This window comes from Penaeus japonicus, unplaced genomic scaffold (genome assembly GCF_977035675.1).
Source record: "Penaeus japonicus unplaced genomic scaffold, GWHDUDI00000001_assembly GWHDUDI00000026, whole genome shotgun sequence".
NCBI lineage: Eukaryota > Metazoa > Arthropoda > Malacostraca > Decapoda > Penaeidae > Penaeus > Penaeus japonicus.
Genome location: NW_028234428.1, coordinates 33,486,262 through 33,498,761, shown reverse-complemented (window position 1 = coordinate 33,498,761; position 12,500 = coordinate 33,486,262). Strand labels below are relative to the sequence as shown.

The window sequence follows — 12,500 nt, the reverse complement described above, 5'->3', positions numbered from 1 at the left end:
ATGAGCAGACAAAGCAGTATCCGATCATGCATGCAGGAGTAACTGAATCCTAGAGGAGAGAAATGAGGCCGCACATTGAGAACTTGTCATAGGAAGGAGAAGTCTGGAGAGTGACGACGCAATAGCATGGACAAAAGACACCTCCATGGAAACAGTTAAATGGTCTTCAAATAAAAAAAAGTCTTTTCGAACCGCCCAGGTGTGAAGCTAACAACGGTATGATACGAGAGGTGACTTGTCTCTTACATAATTATATCGAGGACACACTCCAGTCATATATATCCCTGATACGGAAGACAGGCGGTCATCCGGCTGTCCGAAAAGGAATCAAAGTCCACGCTATCAAAAGAGCGCCAAGTGAGACAAGTGGGCACAAATGGCGGCCGCTTCCCATTTCTCGCACGACAGATGGTAAACATTTAACGGGACACAAACACCGAACTGGTTAACAACCCTGAGAATCGAAACCAAGGGCTTCAGTCTTAACAAACAGGAATCCATTGACGCTCGGTTAGTTGAAGGTTTAGCAAGCCAGTGCTCATGTGGATCTTACTTTGATGTTGGTCATGCAATTAAATGCATGAAAAGAAGCTTTGTTTGTATTTGCCCTATACATAAATAAGTATTCCTTATTTATGTATAGTACTACCCTTTCTAATAGGACGCAGTGACACACTGACCACTAGCTACACTCGCTACTTGAGTCACGAGACATCCTTTGAAGAGCCCGTCGCCTGGCGGTCACCGCCGTGGCTGGGTATCACGGTGGGTAAGGACCAAGCTCGGGTCGAGTCAACACTCGTTGGCACACTCTTTCACGAGTCAACCACACGCTGTCACAGGCGGGCTCGCCTGTGACATTGCCTTTCAAACAGCAAGAGTTGACTTAAGTTCTCGAGAATTCTGGAACATGTGGACAGAGAGCCTTCTTCGAGGGCCGAATCTTCGTAATTGTGGCTTCATATCAACGAAAATAAAATACTAGGGCGTATTCAAAAATAGATCACAGAACTTTCACACCATCAACTTTACCAACTTCAGGGTGAACGTGCCCTGAGAGAGAGAGAGAGAGAGAGAGAGAGAGAGAGAGAGTAAGGAAGAGAGCGAGAGAGAGAAAGAAAGAGAGCGAGAGAGAGAGAGAGAGAGAGAAGAAGAGAGAGAGAGAGAGAAAAAAGAGAGCGAGAGAGAAAAAAAGAGAGAGAGAGAGAGAGAGAGAGAGAGAGAGAGAGAGAGAGAGAGAGAGAGAGAGAGAGAGAGAGAGAGAGAGAGAGAGAGAGAGAGAGAAAGAGAGAAAGAAAGAAAGAGAGAAAGAGAGAGAGAGAGAAAAAAAAAGAAAGAAAGAAAGAGAGAGAGAGAAAAGAGAGTGAGAAAGAAAGAGAGAGAGCAAGAGGGAGAGAGAGAGAAAGAGGGAGAGGAAAAGAAAGAAAGAGAGAGAGAAAGAGAGGTGTAGTAGTTGTACTAGTAGTAGTAGTAGTAGTAGTAGTAGTAGTAACATCAGCAGCAATAGCAGTAATAGTAGTAGCAGCAGTGGTAACTAGAAGTTGCAGCTGTAGTAGTATTAATAGCAGTAGTAATAGTAGTAGTAGTAGTAGTAGTAGTAGTAGTAGAAGTAGTATTAGTATTAGTAACAGTAGTTGTAGTAGCAGTAATAGTAGTAGTAGTAACTAGTTGTAGCTGTAGTAGTAACAGTAGTAGTAGTAGTAACAGTAGTAGTAACAGTAGTAGTAGTAGTAACAGTAGTAGTAGTAGTAGTAACAGTAGTAGTAGTAGTAGTAGTAGTAACAGTAGTAGTAGTAACAGTAGTAGTAGTAGTAGTAGTAACAGTAGTAGTAGTAGTAACAGTAGTAGTAGTAGTAACAGTAGTAGTAGTAGTAGTAACAGTAGTAGTAGTAGAACAGTAGCAGCAGTAGCAGCAGCTGCAGTAATTAATATCATTGCAATATTATTATTATCAATATTCATAGTAATAATAAAAGTTATTAAGATTATGATGATAATAATAATAATAATAATAATAATAATGATAATAATAATAATAATAAAAATAATTATGATAAGAACAATAATAACAAACGGACACCTGGCACAAGGACCCCACCAAACTACGAAAGTCTCCGCTGAAATTCCAGCCCCGTTTTCTGTGTCGTGGCGTCCGCCATGTTTGTTTACATCGCGAAAACACAAAAATCGCCAAAGGTTTCCTGGCAAGTGTGTCTCCCTCGTCCGCCTAGGCACTAAATCCAAGCTCTCGCAGCCTTCCTTAAGTCATATCTCAAACATAAGGCCAAACCGCGAATGTCTAACCGCGTGAGTTGATGGGCAAAATCCAACATCATAACCGTCGAGTTTTACCACTTTTCCCCGACGTATCTTCTCATATGATGTCAAGATTCGTCCCTAAGGGCCAGCCGTGAGTATCCCCGTGTTTTTTACACCCACTAACCCACTATACCGAGGCTAAGGTCGACCTCCAGGCGAGCAAAGTAGATTTGGAAAACCCCCCTCCGTGATTTTTTTTTCTTTCTTCTTCTCCCATCTCTCTCTCTTTCTCTCCCTCTCCCCATCTTTCTCTCTCTCACATTCCATAATAATCGAGTCTCGAGGATCTATCTATCCCCCCTCCTCCCCCCCCTCCCTTCATCGTCTAAACCTCCCCCTCGAAGTGTCTCGGGAGAAAGATTCCTGCCTCTTGAGACTCCGAGAGAGAGAGAGAGACGGCGAGAGGGCGAAGTCACGGGGCTTTTGTGAGTATTGGAAGAGAGAGGATATCGAGAGGGAGAGAGAGGATATCGAGAGGGAAGGGAGAGGATATCGAGAGGGAAGGGAGAGGATATCGAGAGGGAAGGGAGAGGATATCGAGAGGGAAGGGAGAGGATAGGCCTATCTATCGGGGGGCAGGAGGGGTTGAGAATTTTTGTAGGAGAGGATGAGGTTTATGTAGGAAATTGTGAGATTTTTATAGGAATTTGTCTTCACTTCTGCCCTGTTGAATGAGTGACTAATTCATGAAAGGAGTAAACTCCAACCTGGTAAGCTTAAAACTGATCAATTTTTTTTTTTTTTTTTTTTGGGGGGGGGGGGGGCTTGGTTTGTAAAAACCTGTGCGATTCTTCAAATTGCAGTGAATTAGTGTGTCAGCCATCACTAACTAGCGCCAAATGATAAATTCATTAACTGAATATAGTGCGCACGTTAGCTATTCACCCTATTGTCTGTTAATGACGATTTTCGTATTTGTTCAGGGTTGAATACCGTTACTTGTCTACTATTTCATAGAAAAAATTATATACACGTGTGCATTCTCACACATATACACATTTGCACGCACATGTATATGAACATATACAAGCAGACACATGCACCAGAAAAAACATTTCGAGAAGATGAAGTAAATTATTAGGAATGTTAATATTAATTCTATGTATGAACTAACTAGGATAATATTTTATATCTCTACATTTAATTCATATAATTTAAATATAAAATAAGGTAATAAAAAAAAAAAAAAAAAAAAAAAAAAGTATATGCTTTGAAGTGATCAGCAAAAATACATTCATAATACAGAAATTTCAAACTTTCTTTTTATTGTTAAAATGAGTAAGATCAAAGGTACTGTAATTTTTACCATAAAAGGGAAATGATAAACTTACTTTTAAAATACAAGTATCCATGATGTGAAATGAACATATTTGCATTTTCCTTCCTTTCCTTTACTTGTATCTAATGTCTTTTTGTTTCGTTTTCAGTATGAACAATCGCCCTCGCTACAGATCAATGGAGCTTACACTGCCACCCAGGGAACGTACCACCAGTACCGATAGCTTGATAGAAGATGGTACTAAGCGCAGATCTTCTTCCCGTGCCATCAAGAGGCCAAAGTTCGACGATGAACTTGTAGAGTCGAGTCTTGGGGGTCAGAGCTCTACGCCCATAAGCAAGATACGCACTCGCAATCCTTCCCTCTCCACCGCGTCAGACTGCTCTGTGTCTTTGCCGCCAACCCCATCCGTGACCTCGGATGTCCGTAAACGCTTATCATCAAAGTCTTCCAGCAAACGTGCAAGAAAGGGACGAGGGTCTCAGTCCATAGTAACAAAAGATCTTGGACGCTGGAAACCGACTGATGACCTGAGTCTCATTATCGGGGTTCAACAGACGTGCGACTTGGTCACCGTCCACAGGGGTGTCAAGTTTTCCTGCAAGTTCACCCTTGCTGAAGTACAGGAACGCTGGTATGCTTTGCTGTATGATCCAACTGTGTCCAGAATTGCTCAACAGGCTATGAAGAATCTGCATCCTGACCAGGTAATCCCCATGCTATGAATGTCTATGTGACGGTGATTTAAATTATGCTTTCATTAAATTTACAATCCTTAGGAAAATGTATATAAAACAGAATTAACATCTTTGCATCATCTGTAGATACAGGCTGTGCAGTCTCGTGCATTGTACAGCAAGGCAGAAGAGGAGCTTCTGGGGGTTATAAAATCAAACTCCAACCCAGGACTCCAGACATTTGAAACACTCCTACAAGAGAATCCCAATGTGTTCTACCCTGCTCGTACCGCAAAGGCCCTTATGGCGCACTGGCACCTCCTGAAGCAGTACCACCTCTTGCCTGATCAGACAGTTCCTCCTCTCAACAAAAATGGCCCTGTCAAGGACTTTTCAGAGGCTGAGCAGCAAGTATGTAGATAACATCCATGGCTCTTACCAAGATTTATCAATACTCATGTTACTTTTGTTTCAATGCCAACATTTGGGTATTAAAAAGTAATATTATTATTCATGTTACGACCTTTGTATACAACCTGTGGCGTTAAGATCAGGTTTTCATTTTAATTTAGGTAATTTGACTGCATCATTCCTTTAACAGATCCATGACTCTGAGCTGTATGAAAGTAGTGATGATCTCTTAGAACATGAGCTTGGTGTGGCCAGCAGAGGAAGCAAAAGAGAAATACGGTTATTGGAGGACCAGGTTTCTAAGTGGCAAGTTCTTGTGGACACCGTGACGGGCATCTCTCCGCCCGAGTTTGATAATCAGACACTTGCTGTTTTGCGAGGCAGATTAGTCAGGTGTGTGGTTTGGTAACACTTTTAAAAATATGTTAAAATCACCAATTCTTATTTTTTTTTTTTTTGATGTGGCTATTAACCCTTTCCCGACGGGTGCACTTTCTACGCGAAGTCCCATATGCCGGGCGATTGCAATATTGCATTGAAATCGTCACTATCGCATGACGCCCCGGCACGGGAGTTTTTGGCTGTGTCACACGGGTGTGACGCACCGTCGTCATTGGGTTAAAATATCTAATTTCATAATAGAAAGACGCAGTAATTTGTAGCTTAACATTTCAAATTTCAATATACATTCAAGTTATTCAAAGAATTTAATTTTCTGCAGCTTATTGTAGTAAAAGACCTTTTTTTATATGTGAAGATTCAAATTGTGTAATTTTATACTGTTGCATAGATCTTGTTAGTATTGCAGTGCTTGTTGTATAGAGGGATTCTAGTAGAAGCAGTTGATAATGACTAATTTTACCCAACAGATATTTAATGAGGTCACGAGAGATCACCCTCGGTCGCAAAGCTGCAGGAGTGAATGTAGATGTGGACCTATCTCTTGAGGGCCCAGCATGGAAAATATCCCGTAGACAGGTATTCTTTTTTTTTTTTTTTTTTGATAAATGGGAAACTCATATATAATTGATTATTTTTGAGAGTGTGGGTTGTAGTGACATGCATAAATTGTACTACTTTTTAAAAACTCTCTCTTTCTTATGCCTCTTACCGTCTAAAAGAATAAAAGAAAAGAGTTATAATTTTTATATTGTTTAATAAATTTCAGTGTTTTATTTATATATATATTTTTTCATTATTATTCACATAACCTAAATAACCTTACTTTCTTTTATGCTTGTTTAATTTATTTCAATAGTAACAAATGCTTCAGTACAATTATGTAAGTTAGATACATTAATGATACTGTCTTTTCATCTTCATTATTGTTTAATTGTTGAAAAAGAAAGAAAGAAAGAAAATAAAAAACAAACTAAAATCATCTCCAGATTTTACATTACGCTCTCAACTCTAGGGCATAATCAAGCTACGGAACACGGGCGACTTCCTAATAGCCAACGAGGGCAAGAGACCCATCTACGTAGACGGCAAACCAGTACTGGCCGGGAACAAGACGAAACTCAACAACAATTCGGTGGTAGAAATAGCATCTCTCCGATTCATCTTCCTCATCAACCTGGATCTCATCAATGTGATACGTCAGGAAACGGCCAAACTCAGCGGACACTAATGACAGTTGGGTCATAGTTTGCCTCGAGTGATAATTATAATAATGATGATGATAATAGTTATAATAACAATTTTCATGACACACACCCTCACACAAACCATTAAGGCTCCCTCATCATCTGCAGATTATCATCACGACCTGAAGACGGTGCTTTGAACTGGTTTAGGAACTCTGAATAATTATGCGCTGTTGCTTATCGTTGAGGCAGAATGGAACTTTTTTTTTTTTTTTTTGTGTCCCTCCAAAATTTCTCAGATACCAAAGACAAAAGACGATCCATAATTCACTTTGCGAAGGAAGAGAAATGAACGCAGGTATATCATGTCAGGGTATGACGGCAAATATGTTCAGTTAAATTCTTAATGTACCAAAAATTATATGTACTCGAGTGGTTGTAGGGACATTTCCAAGTGTATATAACAATATGTGACGAAGTGTTGTGAGTAATTATAGTTATACCGTAATTATGGATGGCTATAAATAAACCTGTCCATCTATGTACATGTGTGTGTTTTTATACACTGTTAACTAAATGTACCTATGACTACTTGTGTACATATAATTTGATTACATACTTGTAATTCTATGAGTACCTGTAATTAAGTGTACCTGTAAATTAGTGTAATATTCTGTATTTCAGTATTTACCATATTTCCCTTTTCTATTAAAAGAAAACGTAACTAAATTGTTTTTTATAACCTTAACTAAAATTAATAATAATTTACATTTAATTTGTACAACTTGGACCCCCCCCATGCTTCTTTTCACTTTTGTCAATATAATCTCAATCATAATTAAATGATAATTAATAATTAAAAAAAGATTATATATATATATATATATATATATATATATATATATATATATATATAATATATATATATATATATATATATATATATATATATGAATAAATAAATGTTTTTTTCCCTTTGTTTTTTACATTTTCTTACCACAAATAAGTGTTCCAGCTCACAGTTCTTTCTAAAGAGCTGACAAATATCTATACACTCTTACTGTACCCCAAAATTACTAGACAAAGAACAGCAAAGATAAACACTACTCTTTTTACTTTCAAGTTATTGATATGGTTTAGTATGGATAATTTCATTATAAATATCAATGAAAGAAAATAAGCTTAATTTCACAGGAGACTACTTTCATTCAGCCTACATGTTTAACCTGTTAACAACGGGTGTTTTTTCGTCATACATCATGCAGGAGGTCTGGCCTGATGATGGGCGTCATGATGTTCAGGGATTTTAGATCACTATGTTATTTTATTGTGCTATGAGTGAGTAATGTTAACAATTGCAGTCATAATTATTATAACTGCCGTAATATTAAGCAAAATGGGTTTCAACTCCCATCCAAATCCTAGATGGCACCACTTTCTTCTAGCACCAGCAGGAGAGAGAGCCTTGAATGACACCCATCTACGGTCTCTACCAAGCACTATCTCTATAGAGCGTTGGCACATTGCAAGTTCCCGACCTCCTGCAGAGGAAAATTGTGCAGGCAGAACGAGAGGAGGAAGGTGACTCAAACCATGCCCAATGCCTACAATGTGCCCCTGTGCCAGTAAGGATACCTTTTATTATGGCATTCACTGTCAAAAGCACAAGTTTCCTTCCTCTTCCCTACCTCTTCATGTTATCTTCATTTTGGATGGTTATAAGTTTCATGTTCGTTTGTGACAGCACACAAATACAAAAAAATAAAGTTGCTTTTTGTCCTTCCCTAAAACAGCAGTACTTCTCTCACATTGAGTATAAAGAAAAAAAAATTGGTTGATATGGACCCTAAACTACAATTTAAGTCAACTGCAGAATTGATAGAGCCTGTGATATGACAGATATGTCTCTAAAAACAGTAAAACACACACACAGAAAAAACAAAAGTTGCTCTAGCTCTACAATGAGTGACTAAAAGGGAGTGGGAAAAATCAAAGTATGTTGCTGAAGCTGCCTCGCTCAGAAATAAAACCCATCCTGGAGCCTGGGTAAGCAAATCTAACCCCTGGTTAGCAACGGGTTAATATGGTTATAATTCTAGAAAACGGGTATTGTCTATCACACTTAAAGGACTGTGGGTTTCTTAAACATATATCTACATGGCAATTTGAAGTGTTGAATTTCTAATGATAAAAACATAAAGAAAAAAAATCAAAGGATTAACCCCTTGGAGATGTTCAGCTTCGGCTTGGTACGTTAACCCACTCACGATTGCATGTTACAATGCCGGGGCTCTCGAACGCTTAGGGCCTAATCATAAAAAATGACTGGAAAATGGTGCCACCAGCCGGGCCAGATCATGGCGGCGGTACCATAGTGTACCACAGGTCCAGAGAGGGTTAAGATGATTGTTTTCCTTTATTTCCTAGACTTATGGTATGATCTAAGAGCAAAATGATAACACAATTAGCATTCGGTATGATAGGCCATCAAAACTGAAGGAATGAATAGCTTGTAATTTCAACCTAAGGAAAAATTCAGTACAAAACTAATCCGACCCGATGAGACATGACCGTCGCAGAGAGGTTTAGAGAAAAAGCAGGTTAACTAGATATTTATTTGCTTGCAGGAGTTCCTCTGGTTATGGATATTGTAATACTTGACAGGGATTTTGACCATCGCTTGATATTATTTCAGCACTGCATGATATCACATTACAGATGCTGTCAATATCCAAGGATAACTGATTATGATTACGTGAAAAACAATGTTGAGTTTCCTGTAACCCAGGTAACCGGAACATACTAATGATTAAGGAAGGGAGAAAGGAAAAAAGAAAAAAAAAGAAAATAGATTCTGAGGTAAATTCTATAAAAAAAAAAATATGAGCTTAAAGTAGACTGCTATTACTTAAAGAACAGAAAAAGAAAAGAAAGAAAAACATGTACCAACCCTGATAATTTTTAGTATGTTACTATAAACATTTTCTTTACTTGGCCTAATCACAAACCCACAACATATTTGTTCTTGAAAATCAGTTGGTATCATGTGTTGCTTAGTGACAAATAAAGGTCCACTGTTATTTTTGTCTGTGCTAAAATTCTGAATACTTATACAAAGGATGCTATCAAAAACAACCTCTTCGTTAAAAATAGCAACAATAGTAGGCAAGTTGATTGCAAAGATATTTTTCTGTAATAAATACTGCATATCTTCCATTCCAATGCTAACCTATTGAAACATGAAAGTGTTTATGTAAAGCTCTATACCAGAAAAGCAAAATAATTAATTCAACTGCATGTATACTCTTACCAATAGTGTTTTACCTCCTTAAATAGCTCTTCTGGCAATTCAGAAAAAAACTGTCAGGTTTCACAAAAAGTAACACTTCACTTTTAATATAAACATGATACTTAACCCAAGTAACATTATGGCAGTAAACAAGGAGGAATATTCCTAGAAATGTTTCAGTTATAGATACATAGAATTATAAAGGAAGCAACTGTGTTGTATTGCGTGCTTGTCCACACAATAACATAAACTTGAAAAAGCTTCTGATCCACAAAGGAAGTTTTGTTGAACTATAGTATTTGTTGGAGCTTTACTTGTCTCTCACATAATATTCCCACATGTGTTGAAGTAAAAGTTGCACAGAACTCTAAAGAGAGAAATTGTGCTATATTCACTATATGTATACACAATAATAATAACTTGGAAAGGAGCCTGACCTATAGTGGAACTTTTATTGAACCTGTGTTATTGTTGAAACTTTTACTTGTCTCTCACACGACAAGCTTTTTTTCCCTTCCATGTATAAACACAAAAGCTAATACTGGTTATTAGTTTTCTGACCACAGCTGAGTGCTTCTTATCATAAATCCACTACAACATTTTAAGGAAATATGATCATCAGTAGTGATAATTTAAGTCAACATCTACATGAAAGAGCAGAAAATTTTCATTTCTTAATCCCAACTTCATATATCAGGTACTTCTAAACGAATATATATCGGTGATATATTCCCGAATCAATAAGAAGTTCAACATCGATGAAAGTAAGTCTATTCTATGTTATCTTTATACTAGTACATAAACATGCTGTTCACGGCTAACTTACCTTGACAATATTGAAGACGTCTGCTATCTTAACACCACATGTGTTGGAGTCATCCACTCTTGTCATGGATCCCAGTGCTGGTGAGTTGATGAGACCTATTACAAGTTCCAGTGTTTGTGGGAAGACATAACAAGTTTCAGCCATCATTAATCTACAACAAAAGAGAGAGAGAAAAATAAAATAAAATAAAAAGATAGAGCTTAAGCCAAATTTAACTATTTCCACTAATCAAAAACTTACAGTATGATGGAGTGTAGTCCTAAAAATAATATCATCTAAATATATCTTACCTGTACATCAGGAGCTTCTTTATTAGTCCGTCTTTCAGAATGCCTTCTTTTGTCACAGGCCAGATGAAAAGGATGTCGACTTCATCCTCAAGATCTTCACACAAATGAGCATCAATATCAATTTCTTTAAGCATTTTCTGGACATTCTCCTCTTCGACGTACAGCTTGCAGTTGGGAAATTCTGACTGCAAGGAAAGGCCAGCCACTGGAAAGGGTGTAGTATCGCACACAATAAATGGATCTGGTGCCCTGGACTTCGACTGATTTTTTAAGATGACCTCTGCTTGCTTAGCAGCTGATAAAAATGCATTGACTGTGCATTGACTGTTTAGAAACATGAGAGTCTCAACGCTGAGGTTTACACAATCATCTTCATTTCTGTTTTCAGATAATACTGATAGCTTTATAATGCCACTGCAGTTGAGCTCGATTTCAACCACTTCACCGGCAGTAACCTTTGGTAAATCTAATACTGGATACACCGCATTTTCCCACAAGGTAGAACATGTTTCTGGATTAGTGCTGATGTAGTCATCCTCATTTAAGTATAAATTAAAAGCCAAAACAATAGCATCAGGTACTCCACTCTTTATGCAAGGGATTGCAAAAGTTCTATCAATGTCTCCACTCAAATGCCTTTCAATATCATCGAGTGAATTGAAGTTTATGCTCGTTAGGGAAATCCAGTTGGATAACCGGGTGAATCCTCCTAGGACCTGAGATAGCTTCTCTGACATATATGGTTCTTCGAGTTTAACAGACACTCTCCTGCCGTTAAAAAAGGGTAAGTTTGTGTTTTTCAGCCTTGTTTGTCTAGATATATAATCACAGCTAATAAGTGCAATAAACACCTCTGCTTTCTGAGGTATGACTTTGCCAAAGAGAGATGGTGATGGACATTTAATACGTTCATCTTGATTATTGGCACCAGACCCCTGGGCGGAGCTTGGCTGCTCCTGCTCCTGCTGACCTGAAGGCTCTGATTGTGGAGGTGGTGGTAGAAGAAGATTTTGCCATGCATGCTGTAGTGTTGGGAGAATGTGCTCGCCAAGCAGTCCAGCATCCACAGTCTCACTCACAACTAGACTGACCCTATAAGAGATTGAATGACAACATGAAAGATGTGCTTCTCAGTAAACGAAAGCCACATCCCCCACCCACCCTCCACACACACACTCCATATATTTTGGGGGGTTCAGTATAGTATCAAATATTTTCAACCAATCTTGAACTGCTAAATCACAATCTTCATATAATCAGTGAAAGAGAAGTATATTGGTGACTGTCATAAATACAATTACCTTTCTGGAATATGAGTTGGAACGGCAAGACTGTTACTGTGACGGCGAAGTATCTGAATGTCTGGCTCGTTGAAATTGGCCTGAAGGATGTTGCCCGACATATCACACATGAACTTGTCTACTTCACATGCATACACAGCTCTGGCACCTGCTCGTTTGGCATACATGCTGTGGGATTGATTGTTGGGGCATGTTGAAAGCTGGGATTTGATTTTCCAGGCATTTTTGCTCATAGTGATGTAAATGAAATCATAGCAATATAACATCATTTTCTATATATCATAAAGTAGAAGTAATAACCCAATTTCTATTTAAAAAAAGCAATTGCCTTCTCTATGTATAATTTAGTCATGATTTTAATGTTAAACTCTATCTCTTTCCTTGCCAGTGTTTTGATGTGACCCAAATAAAATAATGTGTCTTTCAATCCAAAAGAAGTCTTCTATTATTTAGCTGTTTTAATGATCTGTTTTAACTCTTATCCTGGAAAACCTTAAATAAGAGATTTTATTTCTGTCTTGC

General features: G+C 38.0%; 2 protein-coding genes across 4 annotated transcripts in view; one reads left to right on the top strand and one right to left on the bottom strand.

The window, feature by feature from the left end:
• Positions 1-12,500, bottom strand: part of LOC122243062 (protein arginine N-methyltransferase 9) — a 20,275-nt gene that overhangs the window by 1,310 nt on the left and 6,465 nt on the right. Inside the window, exons 6-8 of the mRNA XM_043000526.2 lie at positions 11,979-12,146; positions 10,678-11,769; positions 10,388-10,538 (exon numbers count right to left, since the gene is read on the bottom strand). Coding sequence (XP_042856460.2) covers positions 10,388-10,538; positions 10,678-11,769; positions 11,979-12,146 — 1,411 coding nt within the window. The remainder of the gene's footprint in view (positions 1-10,387; positions 10,539-10,677; positions 11,770-11,978; positions 12,147-12,500) is intronic.
• On the top strand, positions 2,134-7,001 carry Rcd5 (microspherule protein Rcd5). Of its 3 annotated transcripts, none has more exons than XM_043000528.2 (6): positions 2,134-2,410; positions 3,747-4,305; positions 4,423-4,686; positions 4,877-5,079; positions 5,556-5,664; positions 6,101-7,001. In XM_043000528.2, the coding sequence occupies exons 1-6, from the start codon at positions 2,316-2,318 to the stop codon at positions 6,314-6,316; spliced, it is 1,446 nt and encodes a 481-aa protein (XP_042856462.1). In that variant the 5' UTR covers positions 2,134-2,315; the 3' UTR covers positions 6,317-7,001. The 3 variants fall into 3 exon arrangements, with proteins under 3 accessions (XP_042856462.1, XP_042856463.1, XP_042856464.1); XM_043000529.2 differs by lacking the exon at positions 2,134-2,410 and adding an exon at positions 2,481-2,744; XM_043000530.2 differs by lacking the exon at positions 2,134-2,410 and adding an exon at positions 2,902-3,029.

What these genes read in the sequence shown, in the direction of transcription:
- Rcd5 (XM_043000528.2), top strand. Translation starts at nt 2,316, where the DNA reads ATGGGCAAAATCCAACATCATAACCGTCGAGTTTTACCACTTTTCCCC. An exon ending in TTGCGAGGCAGATTAGTCAG is followed by an intron (nt 5,080 to 5,555) that starts GTGTGTGGTTTG and finishes TTTACCCAACAG; the next exon opens with ATATTTAATGAGGTCACGAG. An exon ending in GGAAAATATCCCGTAGACAG is followed by an intron (nt 5,665 to 6,100) that starts GTATTCTTTTTT and finishes TCTCAACTCTAG; the next exon opens with GGCATAATCAAGCTACGGAA.